This window comes from Sus scrofa, chromosome 6, assembly GCF_054392235.1.
Source record: "Sus scrofa isolate SSC_HxYL_T2T_F1_AM1 chromosome 6, Sscrofa_HxYL_maternal_Yorkshire_Landrace_v2.0, whole genome shotgun sequence".
NCBI classification, from domain to species: domain Eukaryota; kingdom Metazoa; phylum Chordata; class Mammalia; order Artiodactyla; family Suidae; genus Sus; species Sus scrofa.
In genome coordinates, this window is record NC_139388.1 from 154,564,879 (window position 1) to 154,587,533 (window position 22,655).

At 48.9% G+C, this 22,655-nt stretch overlaps 1 protein-coding gene and 1 long non-coding RNA gene across 9 annotated transcripts in view; one reads left to right on the plus strand and one right to left on the minus strand.

The window, feature by feature from the left end:
- The window catches only part of LOC102165354 (uncharacterized), a 142,269-nt gene that overhangs the window by 80,483 nt on the left and 39,131 nt on the right, over positions 1–22,655 (minus strand). The window lies entirely within an intron of this gene.
- KANK4 (KN motif and ankyrin repeat domains 4) overlaps positions 1–22,655 on the plus strand; it is a 74,790-nt gene that overhangs the window by 45,738 nt on the left and 6,397 nt on the right. For 4 of the 8 annotated variants that reach the window (XR_014808118.1, XR_014808117.1, XR_014808116.1 and 1 more), the window contains 7 exons: positions 296–2,230; positions 3,498–3,563; positions 6,581–6,799; positions 8,225–8,312; positions 10,655–10,874; positions 17,655–17,797; positions 21,293–21,493. Coding sequence is in view for 4 of the 8 variants with exons in the window: in XM_013988892.3 (XP_013844346.3) it covers positions 296–2,230; positions 3,498–3,609; positions 6,581–6,799; positions 8,225–8,312; positions 10,655–10,874; positions 17,655–17,797; positions 21,293–21,493 (2,918 nt within the window). In the remaining 4 variants the exon portion in view is untranslated. Of the gene's footprint in view, positions 1–295; positions 2,231–3,497; positions 3,610–6,580; positions 6,800–8,224; positions 8,313–10,654; positions 10,875–17,654; positions 17,798–21,292; positions 21,494–22,655 lie in introns of all 8 variants that reach the window. The other 4 variants (XM_013988892.3, XM_013988889.3, XM_003127954.5 and 1 more) reach the window with 1 other exon arrangement.

Here is a 22,655-nt window from a genome sequence, read left to right on the forward strand (position 1 = left end):
TGCTGCTCCGGAGGCAGATTCCACGCTAGTAACTGAGATGACATCCTGCAAATTGGAACCTATTCCCTCTACCTATTTCCTTGCAGACACTGGCTAAGTACACACTGATTTAATAACAGAGCTTCTCAGCACAGCCCAAAAGGCTGGGAGCATCTCCGCGTAAGTTAGAGAGGCTGGAACATTTAGGAGAAGGCCCATGCCAGAGCGTTAAGTCAAAATCCCCCACATCAGGCCTGGCTGCCCTGCAGTGCTCATTAACGTTGTGCTTCTTCTTCACTTGTCTCGTGTCTCCCAGCCAAAGACCAGTCCTCTCAGAGGGAAGAAGAGAAAGAGCCTCCAAAGGGCCACCCTTACTCCGTGGAGACCCCCTACGGCTTCCACTTAGACCTGGACTTCCTCAAGTACGTGGATGACATCGAGAAGGGCAACACCATCAAGAGGATTCCTATCCACAGAAGGGCCAAGCAGGCCAAGTTTAGCACTTTGCCCCGAAACTTCAGCCTTCCCGACAGCGGGGCTCGCCCCCATGCTGCTCTTTCCCACCCAAACTGGTCCCCAGCCGTGCCGAGGAAGGCGTCGCCCGGGCCAGAGGCGCGAGCCCACTCGCTGCCGCTCAGCGAGCCCCCCACTGCCGCCAGCGGGGGTGACGTGAGCTACCGTCGGAAGGTCCTGCTGGCGGAGACCGCCAGGCAGGTGGAGGCCGCTGCGCCCCCGGAGTTGGAGCTCGTCTCCGGGAGCGCACGGCCCCAGCTTCTGAGAGCATCCAGCATGCCAGCCACACTGCTGCCAAACAGGGCCTCGGAGGACCCAAGCCTAAACTCAGGTTCCCCCGTCCCCCTGGCCCTCCCCCCACTTCAGGGTGAAGGTGGGGTCTGCGACGGCGCCTTTGGCCCCGCGGAAGGATTTTTGGCCAGTTTCCACAGCTCCACCCCGGGAACAGCACCGCAACCAGAAGTCCGAGAGTTGGGAGACCTGGTGCCCGGGATTCCGGAACGGATCCATGAGGCGGCTGAGCCTTCAGAGGGCGAAGGAGAGGCTCTAAATCACCTCTCTCTCCCAAGTCCTCTTTTCTCACCCCCGAACGTCTTGGTGGTCCTAGAAGATGCAGAGGAGCAACACGAAGGCGGAGAAGCGAAGGCGGGGGTCACGACCTCTGGCTCCCCCACGCCAAGCCCCCCACCTCTGCCATCACCCATCCCTGAGAATGAGCTTTCCCTGGACGAAATCGAGCTCAACATCAGCGAGATCCCCCCACCGCCACCTGTGGAGGTGGATGTGAGAAGCATCGGCATCCGGGTCACGGAGGAAAGCCTGGGCCTCGCCTCTGTGGACCCTGGCAGCATCTCCAGCCTGAAGCAGCAGCTCTCCGACCTGGAGAGTGAATTGTCCGAAAGAACTGAAGAACTGGCCCAGGTCAGAGCTGCCCTCCAGCGGCAGGAGGAGGAAATCCAGGCCAGAGGGCAGAGGATTCAAGAGCTAGAGCGTACTGTAGCTCAACTGGCAGAAAAGCTGAGCCGCAGGAATACCAAAGAAGCTCAGGGCCAGACGGATGCCATGGTCAACACTGACCCTCTGCACGGACTCTTGCCCAGGGAGTCGTGTGACAAGAGCATTGGGGTCAACCTTATGGGCAGCATGGGATCTGAAAGCTGGGGAGCCAGGGGAGAGGGGAATGGCCTCTTATGGTGGCAGGACAGCCACAAAGGGGGAGATCGGAGCCCAGCAGAACTTGTGCCACCACCCCAGCTGTCACTGCCACAGGGCCCTGAGGTGGGCCTCCCCCCCTCTTTACATAGCTGCCTCTCCACTGAGCTCAGGATCGAAGAAGGAGGCGCTGAGCAGGAGGGAGGCCCTCAGGTGGAAGCAGAAAGTCTGGTCAGGGGAGCAGGAGGCTCTCCAGGGAGCAGCAAGAGACAGGCTCCTCCAGAGGGGAGGGGGGAGGCCAGCTCAGAGCTGCCAGGGAAAGAGCGCCCAGGAAGGCCACCAAGCTCACCCACCGATGCCACTATTGGGCAGTATGTGAAGAAGATCCAGGAGCTCCTGCAGGAACAGTGGAGTTGCCTGGAGCATGGGTACCCAGAGCTGGCCCGTGCCATCAAGCAGCCAGCCTCCAAGCTCAGCAGCATCCAGAGCCAGCTACAGAGCTCCCTCAACCTGCTGCTGTCTGCCTATTCGGCCCAGGCTCCACCCCAGAAGGAGCCCCCAGGCCCCTCTTCCTCCCCACCGATGGGTAAATACTGGTGCCTGAGACAGGGAACCATTTCTCCTTTACTTGATGAGTCAAAAGGGAAAAGGGTCTTAATTGCATGCATATGTTTTGTTTTTTAAGATTTAAGCATCCCCAGGAACTCACCTCCCCAGGGAATAAAAACTGATCTCTGTTACAGTGGAGGCTTGGGACCCCTGCTCTTGTATTTGCTCTAATGTTTGCATCGACGGCAGGGCCACCATGTACAGCTGCACTGACAGCACCAGGCACAAAGATGTCAGAGGGTAAATAGGAGCTGAAACCCAGCCCACACTTGCCAGGCCTGTCCAGAAGGGTGCCTCTTTCTCATTTGCATTGTGCAGAGGCAATGTCTAGGGCCAAGAATGGCCCTGGCTGTGAATGCTTTAAACCTCTGCCTTCCTTAATTGTTTCGTCTGCTCTTGCATTCCTGTGGTTCTCCCCGGGTCTTGTACATTAGAGCTTTTCTGTAGCCTGGTTTTGGAGGAACATTATATTTAGATCTGAAATATTTTATGGAATATTTTCTGTGTGTGTGTGTTTAAGAAAGAGAGAGACTGCGTGATACATTTGCAAGTCGACCCTTTGGCTAAGCGGCACTTCCTCTTGTAAGAGATTGCACACTCTCCTCTTTAGAGTTAAGTGGAACCATATTTTGCTTTGCTCACGGGCAGCAACGTGTGAGTCTGCTTTTTGCTGCGGATCACAGATTGGCTGCTTCTCATTATTTTGGCGCTAGTTCTAGTCTTGCCCATTGTGAATTGCCTCCTGTACCTCTGAGCTCAGCAAAAGAAGACTTTTGCTCTTGCTCATGTGTTTTCCCTGCCCACCCCACATCACAAGTGTCAACGGTCTGGTGAGCCAGGAAGGACCCCTGAGCTGCCCTGGAGCAGAGGTGGGTGCTGGGCCAGGGGCTGGGAGATCCGTTCTCCTGCTCAGCTATTCACGGAGCCAGCCTGAGCCTTAGCTGTCCCCAGACTAAGAGAGGGACAACAATGGCACCCACGCCGCATGGTTCACTAACTCTCCAATAATTCTCCTCCGTCATCACCATGTCAAGGGTTTGTGAATGAGAATGATTTGGCAAACATGGGCCAGAAGGCTGGCCCCCCCTCAGAGACCCTCAGAATATTTGATTAACATTATCTAGTTCCCTTTGTACCTCTTCACACACCTGCAACCTCTGTCCCCTCAAAGCAAGAGGTGCAGCTCTGCTGCGTTCTGGGGCATCCCCAAGATCATTCTAACCTGTGATGTTGTGTCTGCCTAGAGATCTCCCCGTCGACCAGCCTTAAATCCATAATGAAAAAGAAAGACTATGGCTTCCGTGCAGGAGGTAATGGGACCAAAAAGAACCTTCAGTTTGTTGGGGTTAACGGTGGGTAAGCATCGCTCGTGAAGCCCAGACTGCCTCCACACTACCTATCCCGCTGCTGTCCTGAGCACTCTCTTTTCCTAGGGGGAAGCATCTGGTTTTCATTCTCCTTCAAGGGACTTCATCTCAATGGCCCTGTAAAACAACTCCCTCTCGGGTTTGCATGTGTTTGACGCCTTGCCAGCTGTGGTAGTCTGTTGGATCCTGTGCTTTTACTATGTCTTGGCTTTGGTGTCCCCCCCCCCCCGCCCCCGCCTCGTGGGGGCAGGGTTCAAGGTGCCTTCTGGGAGTTTGGGGGCACACGAGCCCTTTAAGGAAGATATTTAATCTTAATACTGAATCTAGGACAAACTCTGAATTGGTTGCATTTCAAATTTCATCCTTTTAATTTTTGCCTTCCTTCAACGAACTTATGGCAAACCAAACCCACGTTTTTTTTTTTAGGATAAAGAAAAACAACTGATGTCTGTTGACTCAGAACATGAACCAGACCTTATACAGTCTAGAGAGTAAATCATTGGATTTAGAATACTTTCTAAATCAGTCATTCAACAAACATTTATTAAATACCCATGATGTGTAAGGTGGTAGGGATTAAGAAAAAAAAAAAAAGTTAAATCATGGTCCCTGCCTTTAACTCCCTGTTAGGACATGGACAGAGATGAGACAGAAGTAAAGAGAGAATACTGACAGGCTCAGATGAACTCTAGGTGAGAAGAAAGCAGAGGATGCTGGGAAAGGCCAAAAGAGGGGCACCTGGCCCAGCCAGGGGTGGGGCCGGGAGGCTGCCTGGAAGGTTGGAACCCCGGCTAATTCGGGTCAGATCAGAAGGAAGACACTAGATTCAGACAAGAGTGGCATCTCTGTTGTTGCAGGGAAACGTCAGAAAGGATGAGATGGGATGTCACAGGAGGGTTGCTGTTCAGACGCTGCAGCATCTCCTGCCGTCAGACGCTGCAGCCCAAGGAAAAACCACTTTGTTCTGAGCTATCACTAGTTTGTGTCCAGAAGGGAGCATCAGCCTAACCCCAAAGTCTAAAGCAGGTCCTACCTCTCCCCTGCATAAACACCGGCACAAAGGCCAGCTTTGTACCAAAACCTCGAAGTCCATCTCGTGACTACAGCCTGCCTCATCCCTACCACTGGCTCCCTGCCTTTCTTCCTGCAGACATGCCAAGTCAGGCTGATCTTGGGGCCTTTTCATTTGCTGGTCCCTCCATTGAAAGTGCTCCTCTCCCAGATAGCCCTCAGTCCGTGCCACTCTGCTGCAGGGGTCCTCAACCTTGTCTGCACCTTGGAAACCCTAGAGGAGCCCTAAAAAATACTGATGCCTGGTGCTCTCCCTGAAGACTCCAGTTTAATTAGTCTCAGGTACAGTACAGGTATTGAATTTGAATACCCTTAGGTGGTTCTAACATGCAGCCAACGTTGAAAAAGTCTGTTCTAATTAAAGTAGGCCCACCTCCCATCATGCTATCCCATGGCCAATTATTATTTTAGTCATTGTTCTTTTTTTGCTTTTTAGGGCCGCATCCATGGTATATGGAAGTTCCCAGACTAGGGGTTGAATTGGAGCTACAGCTACTGGCCTACACCACAGGCACAGGAACGTGGGATCCAAGCTGTGTCTGTGACCGACACCACAGCTCACAATAACACTAGATCCCCGACCCACTAAGTGAAGCTAGGGATCTAACCCGCATCCTCATGGATAGTAGTTGGATTTGTTTCCACCGAGCCATGACAAGAACTTGCTTAGTCATTGTTCTTATCATTATCTGAATATATTGCTTCTGTGTTTATTTTCTGCATTTCCCTACTTAGAGTATAAGCTCAGTTAGGACAGGAACTTTGGTTATAGCATTTAGAACAGTGCCTAGCACATAGTAGGTGCTCAGTAAATTTCTGTTGAATGAATGAACTTCTAGGTGGAGTTTTTATGGAAGCAATTCTAAGACAGTAACTGAATTTAACATGTCCCCACTTTCCTAATCACTAAAGCAAAAAGTTGTTCCAAGTTCAGTAGAGGAAAAAATATCTGGACTTTGAACAAGAAAGAATGTGACATCCCAGGGAGCAGGCTGGGTCTGCAAATCCACTGAACACAGGGGCCTTACACGGGGACTGCCACTCAGAGAAAGGGCATAAGAGGGTTCAGTAGAAGCCATGGCTACTGGTCTCCCCTGGTCTCTGTGGCAATGTCCCATGGGCCCAGAACTTGAAATCTTCATTTTAACTGGAGCATCCTCCATCACGGGTCTCCTGTTGACCACGGCCAGAGGGATCAATAAATCTTACAGAACTTTCCTCCATGGACCCTGGTCTACCACCTTAGTAGAGGCACATAGATTGAACCAGAATCTGCTGGGGAGGGAAGGTCATGAGTCAAGGCACCCATGCCCTCGCTTTTGCTCTTCGAAGCCATGGTCGAAACAGCAATTGAGAAAGGCAGGTGCTAGGTTCACATACCCCATGGAAATTTGTTAGGTATAAACTGGGTTAGAACAGGGGGGCCCAAGGGAGGTCTCCCAGTCCCCCAGAGACTTGATTTGTCGGACAATTCAGAGAACTCAGGGTAGGGTGGGGAGGTCTGCCTAGATCTGGGTCCCTCTCGCTGGACAGGACATTAGCATTTCAGGATCAGATGCTTTCATGAGAGAACGTGAGATTGCCTGTCTGCATCATCTACATGCATTGGCCAATTAGGCCACCGTCTTTTTGTGTATTCATCACCAAGAGTTGAGTTAATGACCTTTTCTCCCCAAATGGCCTCCAGGGTCAGAGTCTGAGCTCTTAAACCCAAGTGTCTCTGACAGTAAGGACTCAGGGAATCCCTTTGCTCAGGCCTGGGGTGTAGAGAGTGGGAGATGTGGTTAGCAAGCAGGGAAGTGCTCTCTAAAGCCCACCTAGTTCTCGTTTGTGTTGACACGGGCACTGGGCAGGAAGCACAGGACGAGTGACCTTGTCTCCTTCCTCAGCTACGAGACGACCTCGAGTGAGGAGACCAGTGGTGAAGACAGCTCCCCGGAGGATGTGTCCGACAGTGAGGCCGAGAAGACATGTGATGGCCCAGAGCACAGGCGGGGCAAGGATGCCCACCTCAGCGGCAAGGCGGGGCAGGCTGTCGCTGAGGGCACCTGCCACACAGGCCAGGAAAGTGGGCCTGGGGACGAGCTCTCCCATCCCAAGGCTGAGAGGTACGTCAGATGGGTACAGACAGGGCACTTGATCCTCTGAGAAAGGGCAGGAGCCTTGACTCACCCTTCTATCCAGTCACGTGTTGATTTGTTCATTCATGTATCCATCCAGCTACCAATACTCATTGAGTTGCTAATCTGCGCCGGGTACTGGTTGAACGAAACAGGTCTAACTCCTGCCTTCGTGGGATGTATGTCAGAGACAGAGGTCGGCATACGAAGCTAATCTGGTCCTGGCACTGCAAAGGGCTTTAGGTGTTCTCCCTTGATGTAACCCTTCTCACAACCCGTAAGGTAGAAATTATTCTAAGCCCCACTTTACAGATGCGGAAACAGAGGCTTAGAGAAGTTAAGTGACACAGCTCGCGGCATGGGTGTTTGACCCAGGTCTTTTCGGCGTCTGTCACGTGTTCTTCTCCCTCTCCCACTGACTGTGCTGTCATAACCCTGTCTTTTAAAATTATGGGAGGCCACGTGGCATGATGACAAGAGTACTGCCTTTGGAGTCAGACATCCTTGGATTCAAATCCTATGGCCGCCACTGTGTGACTTTAGATAAGGTACTTAAGCGTGGGGTCCCCTCGGTATCCTCATCTGTAAAGTGGGGAAGTAGCAGGCGGAAAGGTTTGATCTGAGGCCTGGATGAGAAAACGTATGTGAAGTGTGTACTGCAGTGCCCGCCACAGGGTAGGCTCTCCATAAATGGGATAAATGAGAAGAGCAGGTACCATTATCATTATCAGCATCCCCAGCCCAGTTGCTGAAGGAGTGATGAGCAGTGAAGGGTGGCTGGTTGTCCAGCAGGCCTGCAAGGCTACTCCAACCTAGCAGCCCCGTAAGGAGGGGATGAGAGCAGAGCTTCTCGGTGGCCAGAGCCACGGATCCCCAACCTAGGCCTCTCAGCACTGAGTGTGCCCTTGTACCAGCGCAGGCGGAGTGTGTGTCATTGAGAGAGCCCCAGCTTAAGTGATTGCCATTTTATTGATTCTGTTGGCACTTGGGTATCCTTCATAGAAGAATAACCTGAAGAAATCTGTTGCTATGGATTGGGTCCTTCGGGTTTTTCAAGTCATTCAGGCAGAAAATGCTTGTTTCGAAGTCAGAAAGAGAACACTCCCTTTCCCAACATGTCAGGAATGGCAGCTGGTCCCGTGGCCTCCAAAACGCTTTGGTGCCTTGCTCCCGTCTCTTGAAAACTGCAGGATCCAAAGGGCAGTGTGCTTGACTCACGGTCCAGAGGGTTTGGAAGCCAAGCCTCCTTTTGGGGAGGCTATATTCGCCCTGTCTTTCTGAGGAGTGCCCCCTGACCCTGGGAAGTTGCCCAGTTTGGGTGTTCGAGTTGCTGAGAAGTGAAAGATGAAAGTCAAGGTCAGGGACATTTTGTCCAGATGGGGACTCATATGTGTATATGTTTTTTTCCTTTAGATATCAACCCTCAGAAGAATTCCTTAATGCATGCCGGGCACTGAGCCAACATCTGCCAGAAACTGGGACAACCCCTGACCAGCTCTTGGTACTGTGATTTTTCATCAGCATGTAAAGATCTCTGTACTGTTTAAGCTGTTAGTTCCAACTGGTGACTTGGGTCCCGTGCCCGAGGCAGCCGTGTGGGTGTTCTCTCTGGGATCCTGCTCCACTGAGGGCTCTCTCTTTGCCCAAACTCTGCTGCCCAGTATGATGGATTGTGCTGAGGCCTGGTGCTCGAGGCATTTACCAAGTAAGCTATTAACACCCTGAATGTGTCAAAGGATCACTTGTGGCTTAGGCTCAAAATTGCTTTGCAATTTGAAAGAACCGTGGATAGAGTGGAAGAGAGCAGGTGGAATGGGAACTGCAGGTTCTATTCCTAGGGCCACTCTTTGTGAGATATGGGGAAAGTCAGTTCCGTGCTCAGGGCCTCAGTTTCCTCATTAGTAAAATGAAGGTGGTGGACAGCATGTCTCCATTATCCTCGAGCTGTGACATTTAATTCTGCAGTTTTTACTGTTTTCCTTGAAGTGTGCCTATGGGTTGAGAGACCAAAAGCAAGAAAATACATCTGTTTGCTCCTTAGCGCCTTCGTGGCCCAGGGAGATTTAAACACGGAACGATTAGTTTCTACTTAAATCAAGAGATACTGGCACAGACACATTTTCCCAAATTGTGAGAGTGACTGATAAGACTCAGCATGTAACAGCTGGTAAGCATTTTTCAAGCCCGTTTTGTTCTCCTTTGCAGAAAAGCCTTAGGGGTAAAAACGATCGATCCAGACCAACCTATTTTCATTAGTATTTTATCTTAGCTGATTTGGCAAATAACCTGTTCCCAGATTGTTCAAGAACCAATATGTGATGTGGATGTTGATTAAAACTCCTGTTACCTATTCTTAACTGAATTATAGAGCTACGTTATTGCCTAAATCTTCATTTAAAATCGACCGCTATGTTCCTTAATATTAGAATCTTTCTCAAGAGTCTTCTGAAGATTCCCTGGGTAAAGCAGATATTCTTTTATTTTTTTTTTTAATTTTTTTTTTTTTTTTGGTCTTTTCTTGCTATTTCTTGGGCCGCTCCTGCAGTACATGGAGATTCCCAGGCTAGGGGTTGAATCGGAGTTGCAGCCACCGGCCTACGCCAGAGCCACAGCAACAATGGATCCAAGCCGAGTCTGCAACCTACACCACAGCTCACGGCAACGCCGGATCGTTAACCCACTGAGCAAGGGCAGGGACCGAACCTGCAACCTCATGGTTCCTCGGATTCGTTAACCACTGCGCCACGATGGGAACTCCAGATATTCTGATATATGAAAAGTGTTTCAGGCACAAAAGAATCCACTGGTTCTGCCTAGAAGAGCTACCAGAGGACATCACACGCACGTTAGGCTCAAAGCCCAGGGCGCCCCCTCCCCACCTTAGAGACAAAGCAGGTTGTGCAGGGCCATCTCTCTGCAGAGCCACGGGAGGTTAGGGACCCAGCCCTTTTTTTCGCCCCCATTCTGTAGACAAGTAAATTTCAAAAAGGTTACAGGACTTCCAAGGTCACCTAGCTGAGCCAGGACGTCAAGCCTGGCCCCACAGGTCTAATGACTCCCCCTCCAGTGCCCTTTCCAGAATGAACATGAAATCATCTCTCGTGATCACAGCCACCTCATTTCTCCTTCCCTTTAGATAAATAATCCAATCATGTTCCATTTCCAACACTTAGGTCATGGCACATGCAGAGGTGATGTCGTTTACTCTGGGCTCCTCCTCATTTGTGGTTCCAAGGATGCTGGATACTGCAGATAGTGGGGTCCTGCCATGGGTTGTTAGACCATTTTCTCTGAAGGTCGTAAGCAAAGCTTAAAAGCCAAAAATAATTCAAGCACATCTGTTTGGGTTTTACTTCAAGCATAAATTGGGGTGTGTTGTTCGTCTTAGCTTTCAGCGTGCATTTTTTCCCATTAGTGAAATGTTGTGACTTTCCAGCTCTGCCTGTTAAAAATATGCAAAAGCCCTGGTGGAGTCTGAGCTAGGGTCAGCATAGGCTGGCATACGTGCATTAAAGAGGGAGTGAAATAGTTATCTTGTGTGGACAAATGTACAGTAGACTCAAACCGTCTCTGAGTGAAGTGCTTCGTCAGTGGCTATGGTGTTGCTCTCCCAGTCCCCCTTTCTGCCTCACTTGGGGGGGCCGATTGATCACACAGGTTCGAAGTGTGCAGCTGGGTCCCCCACTCCACGAGCTCTGAGTCCTCCAGGAATAAATCACACGGAGAGCTGAAGACACGGACATGAAATCATCCGAAGCTGACTTTTCCTAGTGGAAACTAACACCTTAGCTGGAGCACCCCAGGTAGGTAGCCTCCTGAAATTGGAATCTGTTGGTATTTCAGAGGCAAAGCTTGAACACCATCAGTCAAGAGTGGTTCCGTGTCTCCAGCCGGAAGTCATCCAGCCCTGCTGTGGTGGCCGCCTACCTCCGAGGGGTCCAGCCTCACTCCCCACACTTGCTAAGGCTGCTTGTCAACTTGGCTGATAACAACGGGAACACGGCTCTTCACTACAGCGTGTCCCACTCGAACTTCTCCATCGTGAAGCTGCTGCTGGAGACAGGTCAGAAACGGTTGCATCTGTGCAGGCTGGGTCCCTCCCTCGAGGGTTATTCTTGTCCCTACCTCCTTCCAGCGAGGAGCTTCTTCTCTGTTCTGAGTCCTCCTGGGCTGGACCATTTTGCTTTCACTATATCATTTTTTCTACAACACTCTTGTGATGTAGGCATTATTATTCTTGTGTTTCCGTTGAGGAAACTGAGGCTCAGAGAGTTACAAAACTTTTTCAGGTCACGGTGCTGGTAAATGGTAGAGTTAGACTTTGCATTCAGTTCGTCTGACTCCAGAGCTATCCCACGCTGCCGCTAGGAAAGCTCACATTTTCCATCTTCATAAGTACTTTTTAACAAAGGCCACACCTCCATTTGATCTGTTTGACTCAATTTGATTCATTCATCCTTTGGCAGATATTTGTGGACTATGTATGAGGTCCCTACTGGCTACCACCAAGGGAAAGGAACGCTCTCATACTGTTGCTGGGAATATAAATGGGTGCAGTCACTATAGAAAATAGTATGGAGGTCCTTCAAAAAACTGCAAATAGAGTTTCCATAGGATACAACAATCCCACTCCTGGGCATATACCCAGATAAAACTATAAATTGGAAAGACGTATGTCTAGTCACTTATGATGGAGCATGCTAATGTGAGAAAAAAGAATGTATACCTGTATATGTAACTGGGTCACCATGCTATAGAGTAGAAAATTGATAGAACACTGTAAACCAGCTAAAATGGAAAAAAATAAAAATCATTATATAAAATATTCAAAGAAAAGAAAAGATGCATGCACCCCTATGTTCATAGCAGCACTATTCACAATAGCCAAGACATGAAAGCAACCTACATGTCCATCAACAGATGAGTGGATAAAGAAGATGTGGTACGTACACACACACACACACACACACACACACACACACACTGGAATATTACTCAGCCATTAAAAAGAATGAAATAATGCCATTTGCAGCAAGATGGATGGACCTAAGTGAAGTCAGTCAAAAAGAAAGACAAATGCCATATGATATCACTTATATGTGGAATCTAAAATATGACTCAAATCAACATATCTAAACAAATTCATGGATATAGAGAACAGACTTGTGGTTGCCAAGGGGGAGGGGCGTGAAGGAGGGATGGATTGGGAGTTTGGGATTAGCGGAGGCAGATTATTATATATAGGATGGATAAAGAAGGTCCTACTGTATGGCACAGGGAACTATATTCAATATCCTGTGATAAACTATAATGCAAAAGAGTATATACGTATAACTGAGTCACTTTGCTATACAGCAGAAGTTAACACAACACTGTAAATCAACTATATTTCAATAAACTTTTTTTTAAAAAAGTTGAAGCACCTACTGGCTACTACCAGGGATGCAAAGGTGAGCTAGGTATGAGCCCTCTTCTTCCCAGGAGCTTACAGCCTGATAGTCAGGATAGAGCAGGGTGATGGCTCAAGAGAGATACAGAATGTGATTTCAAGATTTAAAAGAAGGGAGATAATGCTTTGTTTAGACAGCAAGAAATGTGCGCAGCAGCGTGTAGGTTCCAGCAGGCAGAGAAGTCTCAGGCCAATGAAGAAATGCCAGTCAAGAAGAAGGAAGATTGTCCATTGGGTCGAATTTTGCAGTGCCCCTGAATGATGGTGCCTGGGGTTAGTAGATTTGGGAAGGGGTTGCTGATGCCTTTGGAAACAATTGTTTCAGTCAGATTGGGAGGAAACCAGATTGCAGAGGTAGAAGGAGTGAGCTGTAGGGAAGGCATAGGGAAGGCAGTGATATAGCGTAGTGGCTGAAGGAGGCAGGAGAGGCTGTGGAGAGTTATTTTTGTACGAATAGGGATGGAGGGGATCTGAACATGTTTGTTGGCTGAGAGGAAGATGCTAAGACACATCTTAGAGAGACACACAGGGAGAGAGAGAGAGAGGCAAAGAGAGAGATTAAAGATACAAAGAAGAGAAGATGCTTGATGGAGCAAGGTCTGGAGGAGCTGGAAAAACCTGGAACCCACAGCAGAGGCAGGTGAGGTCAGCCTAGGTTGGCTGCTGGGACTTTTATGCCCCTGAGATGGAAGCAAGAGGAAGGGCTGGTGGGTGAAGGTCCAGAGAGATGTTGAGGAGAGAAGGGGAGCAAGCATAGTTTCTCAATTATCTGAAGTCTGGCAGGAAGACTCTTCCCTCTTCTCTGGTGGAGAATCATTGCAAATGGCCTTGATCTCCTCAGGAACTGGAAGGGTGGTTAATAGTCAAACAAAGACCTCTGTGTCTACTGAGGGCTCACAGTGGAGTTTGAGCAGAACAGAGCCTAGGAGTGACAGTGCGGACGGCGGGTGATGGGACTGAGAGGTGTGTGGGTCCCAGCTGAATGCCGTCTGTGAGTTGAGGAAGGCTATGTGAGGGATATCTAAGAGGTGGTAAACCCCAAATGATCTCCATGGATTAGGCCCTCTGCTGAGCATCTGGCACTGGAGAGCTCATTGAATCTTCATGATGATCCTATTATGTGGATGTTAATCCCTGTTTTATAGATGACGAAAGTGACACTCAGAAAAGTCGACAGATCACACGATGACCAAGCATGTTACTGGGGTTTGAAGTTGATACTGTGGCACCCAGGAACTGGAGCACATGCTAGATGTGTAACCCCTACCAGGAGGCTGGAGGGAGAGCTGAAACAGGCATCAGGAAGTTTGAATTCTGGATCCAACAGCCTTCCCCCAAATTGGATCTTGTCCACCCCAACTTAAATCCATCCCACGGCTTCCCCTTGGCCTCCCCTTGCTCTTAGAGCAGAAGGTAGCTTCCTTAGCCTGGCCCTTAGGAGTCCTGGGTGGCCTGGTCCTGCATACCTCTGCTCTCTCTGCTGCCACCACGTACCCTCCTTCCCTTCACTGCAGCCACGTGATTCAAACTCATCACGTTTCCTCCTTGGGACCTTTGCATTTTCTTTCCATCTGGACCCTTTTCCCTGAAACTCTTCTCAGGACTGGCTCTTTCTCATCATTCGAGTCAAAGCCCAGATGTCATCTCAGAAGGCTCCTTGGTGACCCCATCTAAGGTGGCTGCCCCAGCTTTCTCTAAAGGAACGCCCTATTTCTTTCTTTAGATGATCTTTGCTTGTCACTTGTCGCTTGTCAGTTAACCCAAAGGAGGCTCTTGCCTGAGTCGTTCCTTTCAGTATCACCAGCACCTGGACCAGTTCCTGGCTCATGGTGGGTGTCAAGTGAAACTATTTGTTAGATGAATGAGAAGACAGATGACTCCTGCGAGCTAGGTTAAATTCCACTCTCCAGAATTTTGTTACGCACTCTTGAGGCTCTTCACTTGCATGTATATGGACATGTGATGTACATAACAACAGCCTGAAGTCCTTTCTGTTTCCTGCATCATCAGAGGAAGATGAAGTTAGAATTCTGACATTCTCTGTGGATTCACGCATACCACAAAAATGGTAGCGCAAATTCGCTGGTTGTGCAGCAGGCTGAGGATCTGGCATTGTCACTGCTGTGGCTCAGGTCACTGCTATGGTGCAGGTTTGATCCCTGGCCCGGGATTTTCTGCATACTGTGGACATGGTCAAAAAAAAAAATGGTAGCTCAGTTGAGAAAGGCACATAATTAAAGAACCATGCCTCTGTGTTCTATTTGCTGTGTTCACTGTTAGGGCCTTTCATTATAGAACATAAATAACAATACCAACCACTGCTTTTTGAGTGCCTTCCCTAACTTGGACAGAGTATTATACTACCGTGTGTAGTCCTTGCAGGGATTTTGAAGCAGATATTTGATGCATTTTCCAGGTGAAATAACTGAGGTTCAGAGCGTTCAGCTGATACTGTCAAGGTCACAGAGCTAGTAGATAGCTAAGCCAGAATTCCAGCCATAATTTGTCATTCTCCCAATCTGGGCCTTTCTACTAGCCCAAACTAGGTTCCAGGGACACTGTGAGACCTTGGGACCACTTATTATGTGCAAAAGAAATCTAAAGATCCGTAATGTGATACCTTTGTCTCTAAGTAGCTCACAGACTTGCAGCCTGTTAGAAGTCCTCCAGGTTGGCCAGACCAGCCTGGAGAACAGATAACCGTTGATTTGGTTTTTACACATTTCTGTGGATGTTGTCTAAGAAGATAGTCAATACTCATCAACCCTGAAGTGGTTTAGAAGCTTTTCCCTTTAACCTGTTCAAATGGCTAAACAGCCACAGGTATAAAGAATGGAGTGGGGCAGGGAGACGGTCTGAAAGTGCCATTCCTTTCCCACTGTAGACAGATCCGTCCCAATCCAAACGGGACTCCCTTCCCAGCCAGTTGTGAAGCATCCAGAAGGCACATTACAAACTGTAAAGGGCTGCCCAGGAGTGACTCATCATCACTGAGAATAGAGCCACAGGTGCACCTCCATCAATGTAGCCCTTTGTGATCTGACCTTTATTTTGTCAGGACGCCTCTGCAGAGGAGAAGCTTCCCGAGTCAGAGGATGCTCAGTCATGAGCCTTCCCTTTGCCTCTGGGGAGGGTTGGTTTGCTCCCTGGAGCTGCTCAGAAGCATCTGCTGTGGAAACTGGGGGTCCTCAACTCCTTTTCAGAGCCCCAGGGGAGGAGTTAGTCCTCACTCTACTGAGCTGTAGGTCCTGTTTCTGACAAGAGTATAGAGAATCATAACCTGAAGCTTGTTTACACCGCTTAAAAGCAAACAGGACATAGTCACGAGGTAAAAATGTAAAAGCCATTAAGTTAACGAGGCAGTGAATACTGTCATCCTTATCAGAGCAAAGTTGTGAGAGATGCGTGGAGCTCTTACTGGTAGCCCAGCTTGTCATGACAGTGGCCAGACAGACTTTAGGGAGGAAACTGGTACTAGATGAACCCAACTGATTTTCTGTATCCCCTGGCATCCAGGTCCATGATGACACATTTCCAAAAAATTGTTTGTGGTGGCGTGGAGAGAATGTCAAACAAATGTGGTTTTTTTTTTTGTTTTGTTTTGTTTTTTTTCCTCTTGCATAGAACTTACAAATAACCCTAACTGCCACCTTGTCATAAACCAGATTTGTTACAGTGCATCTCTAAGTCTTAAAAAGCAAGTAGCAAGGATATAAAGACCAGAATCCCATTCTGGACAATAACAGTAGTAACAGTTAACACTTATTGAATGTGTATTATGTTCAAGGCACTTTTTTAAGTGCTTTTAATATATAAACTCATTGAATTTCATGGTAACCTAATGAGTTCTGTCATTGTCCCCATTTTACAGAAGAAATGCTAAGAAGAGTCTCGGACTTGCTCTCTGAGATAGATTTATTTTTGTCCAAAAGAGACACCCAGATTTTCTGCATGAGCAACAGTACAGGGAAGATCTGGTTTTCCACAGGGTACCTCCCTTAAGAGCTGGGGCCTTCAGGCAACAGATAACAGGCTGACGATGTCCTGGGTCTCTTTGGTGGAGGCGGATATGAATTCATCCACAGCAGAATGTCTTTGGACTTCTCACTTCATACTTCGTTTTAAAAACATGCCAGTTTTTCATTCTATGGTGAAATGTATATTCTTACTTTTTTTTTTTTTTGGTCTTTTTGCCTTCTCTAGGGCCGCTTCCACAGTATATGGAGGTTCCCAGGCTAGGGGTCCAATCGGAGCTGTAGCCACCGGCCTACGCCACAGCCACAGCAACATGGGATCCGAGCCGCATCTGCAACCTACACCACAGCTCACGGCAACGCTGGATCCTTAACCCACTGAGCAAGGCCAGGGACCGAACCCGCAACCTCATAGTTCCTAATTGGATTCGTTAACCACTGAGCCACAACAGGAACTCCTTAATTGCTTTTATATAAAAAGTTATGGAGTGTTTTTTCTGCTCTGCTTTTCAAATGAGATGGTTATTCCTGGAAGATTTCCCATGTTTATTCTGTGGCATTTTTCATGCCCCCTGGTCCACTGCACAAGGTATCATTAAGCCTTTAGAGAGGACCTACCGTCACAATCAATAGCTTAAGAGTTACACATTGACACAGGGCAAGACCTGACAAATGTTTTGCTTCTGTTACAAAACAGAAACAGACTCACAGACATGGAGAACAGACTTGTGGTTGCCAAGGGGGAGAGGGGGAGTGGGGTGGACTGAGAGTTTGGGGTTAGTAGATGCAAACTATTACATGCAGAATGGATGAGCAATGAGGTCCTACTGCACAGCACAGGGAACTATATCCAATCACTTGTGATAGAACATAATGGAAGATAATATGAGAAAAAGGATGTATATATGTGCATGGCTGGGTCACTTTGCTGTACAGCAGAATTAACAGAACATTGTAAATCAACTATACTTTAATAAAAAAAAACTTTCAGAAAGGACCAGAAATGCACAGCAATGGGAGATGTGAGGCTGCGTGAGTGATGGGCTCTGGACAGACCTGAGTTTTGGTCTCATTGCTCTTTCACTGGGGCAGTTGATGTAGCTGCACCGAACTTCAGGGTCCTCATCTGTAAAATGGGAATGTCTGTGTCCACTTTAGGAAATAAGGACAAAGTCATCAGCCCCCTTGGCCATCTCGGACTCTACTGTGGACCTTTCTTGCTGGGTATCCTCTGAAAACTTGTAAAGAAATGTGGCCACTGTTAAAGGCTGCTAAAAATGTGTAACATAGATTCCACCACTGGGAAAGGATTGCCCTGTTCCGTGGCCCTTTAACCAGCATGCAGCATCCTGTTGAACCCGGCTGAAGCCTGGCTTTTGGCCCCTGGGGAGCTGTTGCAGCTTTGGTGCTTCTCTTGCAGGCGTCTGCAATGTGGACCATCAGAACAAAGCTGGTTACACTGCTGTGATGATCACTCCCCTGGCTTCTGCAGAGACTGACGAAGACATGGCTGTTGTCTGGAAGCTCTTGAGAGAAGGAAATGTGAACATTCAAGCTACTCAGGTAGGAGGCGTGAATATCCTCTCCTCGTTAATAAATGCAAGCACCTCCCAGTTTCATCCTGCCAGTGGGGTGAGACATTCCATGCAGCTCCATGTCGTTTTTATCCTGGGACATCTGGGCCCTCCAAATGGCATCTGTCCAAAGACTGGACATTGGGTTTCCTCAAAGCCTCCTGAGACCCAGACAGGCTGGGGCAGAGGTCAGTGAGTTTCAATCTATACCTTGTTCTGAAACTGGGCAAATTCCATCTGGGCCTGCCTCCTCGAACCACATGTTACAACTGTTAGCTCCTTGAGAAGGCATTTGCTGGTTAGCTGTGCTAGAAAGCACCTGCAGGTGATCCACCTTGATCATGAACTTCAGAACAGTTCAGAGGGTTAGGAGGTCTCTGTTTGACTTCTGGGTCCTTCTGCCTGAGAACATGGAGTAGAGGTATGGCCCTGAAGCAGCAGGGCAAAGCTGCATAAGGAACAGTGGGAATGCCTCGTCTTTGACCAAGACGAGAACAAGCAGAGTGCATTCAACTCGCCTTTTCCCCCTAGAGCGATGTAGATATAGCCTAATCCTCAAGAACTGTGAAAGATCTGAGATTTTACTCTGTTTTCAAGCTAATAAGTTGGTCTGCCCCAGTGTCATGGATGCTGGCAGAAGACACAGGACTCTTGTGCCAGAGAAAAAGGACAGTGTATTACTCACAGCAGTAACAGTAGCTACTTACACCAGCTCTCCAAGACCCAATTCCCAGTTCCCACTGGGCCATGTGAAGAGGGCCAGAGGCCTGTGCACAGAGTGGGTTGTGTTACTGGGCGGTAACCCTGAGCTTAGGAAACCTGAATCTTTTACACTGGCTAGTAGGCATGTCTGCCCTCTGTTCTGGAGGAGACACTCTCTCTGTCTTCCAAGGGCTGTTCACCACACATACATCTTTAAATAAAAAGACATTCTGGAACCAAAGACAGTGCCTCATTTGCAAGGTGTGCAGAAAGCCAAGAGACCCATAGAAAATTATCTCCCAGTTTAACTCTGCCGTCCACTCCCACCCCAAAGTGATGGCAGACAGTGACCTAACCTGATGGCAGAGTCACTCTGCACACTCCACATAACAGCAGTCCTCTTGGTGGCGAGAGACAGACATTTGTAGCACACTCTCTGGTTTTCAAAGTATTTTCACCTACCTAGAGCTCCTACTTCAGAGGACTCAGTAAGCCTGTTTTCCTTTTAAGTAATATGTCTTCCATAAAAATATTCAATTTTTCTTAATTGGCCCTCTTGAAGGGGGAATGCTCACTAATGATCCAAATTGATGCCCTTTTTTTTTTTTTTTTTTTTTTTTTTTTTTTTTTTTTTTGTCTTTTGTTGTTGTTGTTGCTATTTCTTGGGCCGTTCCCGCGGCATATGGAGGTTCCCAGGCTAGGGGTTGAATCGGAGCTGTAGCCACCAGCCTACGCCAGAGCCACAGCAACGCGGGATCCGAGCCGTGTCTGCAACCTACACCACAGCTCACGGCAACGCCGGATCGTTAACCCACTGAGCAAGGGCAGGGACTGAACCCGCAACCTCATGGTTCCTAGTCGGATTCGTTAACCACTGCGCCACGACGGGAACTCCTGATGCCCTTTTTATAGAGGAGAGAACGGTGCTCTAGGATTGTAAGAGAGCCATCCGGGTCACTAAAGGAGGGGTGGGACAGGAATTCCTAGTGCAGCTGAGCCCTTCAGCGCCCTCTGGGGAGAGCTGCAGGCACCGGGTTACACAGGAATGCATTGGGAAACCAGGAGTCTCCTGGGCTAAGCTCCTTATTTCCCTCTGTATCCCCAGGGTCAGTGCTGCACCTGGCCGACAGCAGTGCTCTGTAAATGGCTGTTGAATTAAATTGTATGGAACTGGACCAGGAGGGAGGTGAGGAAGGAAGGGGCCCCAAGTCAGGCAGGGGGCAGACAGGAAGACATCTGCATTTGCCATCTGGCTTGAATACCACTTGGAGAGGGGTCTGAAGGAAAACCTATGGTCTGGTTAGTGCCATAAACAAGCGTTTCCTCAGGGCTGAGTATCAGCGAACCAAAGAGCAAATAGGCGTCTCTGGAAAGATCTTCCCAGGTCCCACAGAAGTGGGGAACCATTCTCTGGAAGGTAATGAAACTTTCCCACATACTGAGTGATGATCAGCCATTATCTCCAACACTCAGAAAGATGACAGCTAACAGGCACACAGCATTTGTGATTCCCTGGGGTCTCATACCAGCCCCAGAAGGCAGGCAATATCATTAAGCATTCCCGTTTTACCAGATCAGGAAAAGTCACCAAGCGGTTAACTTGTCCAGATTCATGTACTAGTGGGAGGCAGAGCCAAGACGGATCTAATTGCAACCCCCTTTCTTCTCTCTAAGCCCCAGTGTTCTGGGCAGGGAAGCATAATTCATCAGTGACTGCAGATTGGAGCTTTAATCAGTGAACACATCAGCCAACATGCTTCTCGTGTAAGACGCTGTGCTCAGAGCCACAGGGGATCTGAAAGGAGAGAAAACAAGAGTCTTGCCTGATTCTCACAACCTTACAAAGCCTGACATCTGGTCAGAGAGACACACCTGACTTGCCTGGAACCCAGAAGAGAACCTTGGGGCAAATTATATAATCATATTGTGCGAGAGGACGATGTGGCACAGGAAAATCTAGGGGAAATGATGATTTGTTTGTAACCAGAAAAATTACTACCACATGTCATTATATCCACGTCCTTTATCTCGTTTGATTTTCACACAAGCCCTGTGAGATATATGGGATGGATCATGATTATATTAATTTCTAAGAAAAAGAAAGACCTCGATTCAGGGATGAAAAGCGACATAGCCTTAGCGTCAAGCACTAAGAAACAGCAGAACCAGAGCTTGGTCCCAACTTTCTGACTAATCCATTGCGATGTGCACTTAACAGTTACAGGGATGTAAACAATTGTTGTTAATGGCTATGGATTAGAAATGAGCACAAGACGGTGCAAACAGAGAGCCTGTTGAGACAGAAGGGTTCTGGCTGTCACTACGCTGAAAATAGCAGGGGCGTTCAGAGCAGTTAGAAGCCATGGTCCTGCAGCGTTCAGCCCTGGGTTGATTCTGTCACTCAGCATCTATCAGCACGTACTTGGTCCTAGACACGGGAGAGACAGAGGTGACCAAGACTTCGTCCCTGCCATCCAAGATGTCTCAGTCCCTGAGAAAAAGAGAGGTTGACAGGTTGCCATGCCAAGCGGTAAGTGCTGTGTTAGGCACCCCGTGCCTGGGGTGTGAGCAGAAAGCTTTAGAGAGGAGGCAGCACTTGACGAGCATCTTGGAGGCGGAGTAGACGTCTGCCAGCGGAGCAGGATGGGTCCCATACCACGGGCAGAAGGAGATTCAGACCAACTGTTTTTTTTCCAAAGAACACTTTCCTGATCACACCCAGGCTACAGAGGGGGTCCTTCTTGTTTGCCACAACCTCACCACACCTCTGCCCTCTGCGCAGGGAGGCCAGACGGCACTGATGCTGGGAGTCAGCCACGACAGGGAGGACATGGTCCAAGCGCTCCTGAGCTGCCAGGCAGATGTCAACCTGCAGGACCATGATGGATCATCAGCCCTCATGCTGGCCTGTTGCCATGGCAACACTGACATGGTACGGCTGCTCCTGGCACACCCGGCCTGTGACAGCAGCCTGACTGACAAGGTGAGACTTATAGGCTATTAACAAGTGAGTGTTTCACTTCCCTTCCTGAAAAGTGCCTTGCCAGCCAGCAGAATCCATGGAACCATATGGCAGTAGCAATAGAATTGACCTCATAAGGCTGTTATGGGATTTCAATGAAATGACCCATGAAATGCTGGAAGACTTGGAGCAGGGAAATCCGAAATCGTAGCCTTTCATACCAACCTGAGGGAGTGCACCCAGGCCTGGTCTTGGCCCTGAACCCCATCTGGTCCCAGCAATAACAGCATGTGAGCTTCGAGGCAGCAGCTTGGACAGAGAAGCTCTGCTGTCCATGGGGACCCCCAGGGGGCTGGATGAAAGACACAAGTACAGCTTATGTCCCTTCTTGGACAATGACCCACCTTCCAGAGCGGCCCATTTCATCAAGCTACCCTGCCTGACGTTACATTGCTTCTTGGGAAGTGATGGCGGTGGCAAAAATGCTGAGACGATGACGAGACGAGCTAACACGTATAATGTGCTGGCTCGATGCCAGGTACCACACCAAGCGTTTACCAAAAGACCACCTTGTGTAAATCCCACAACAGCCTTATGGGGTTGCCTGTGTTGATGCCACCCATTTGCTCATGAGGAACAGATGATTGAGTGGTTAAGTAACCCACCCAAGATCACATAGCTAGCAGTACCAGCTCCATCAAACTGCTAAGAGGGCTCAGAGGAACGCTTTCCCTGTGTCATCTCCCGAATCTTCTCAATAACCCAGTGAGATAGATACTGCGATCCCGATTTTGTATTGATAAGGAAACAGAGGCCTAGAGCATTTATGCAACTGTCATAAGGTCACAAGCTGCTGATTCTTGGAGCATGACCTCAAGCCCAGGTCTGACTCCACTGTCCTGAATGCTGGCACTGTAATTTAATGCTTTAAACAGACTTCCCTGGGAGGAGTTCCTATGGTGGCACAGTGGAAACAAATCCAACTAGGAACCATGAGGTTGCTGGTTCGATCCTCGGCCTCCATCAGTGGGTTAAGGATCTGGTGGTGCTGTGAGCTGTGATGTAGGTCGCAGACGCAGCTCCGATCTGGCGTTGCTGTGGCTGTGGCGTAGGCGTACAGCTCTGATTAGACCCCTAGCCTGGGAATCTCCATATGCCACGGGTGCAGCCCTAAAAAGACAAA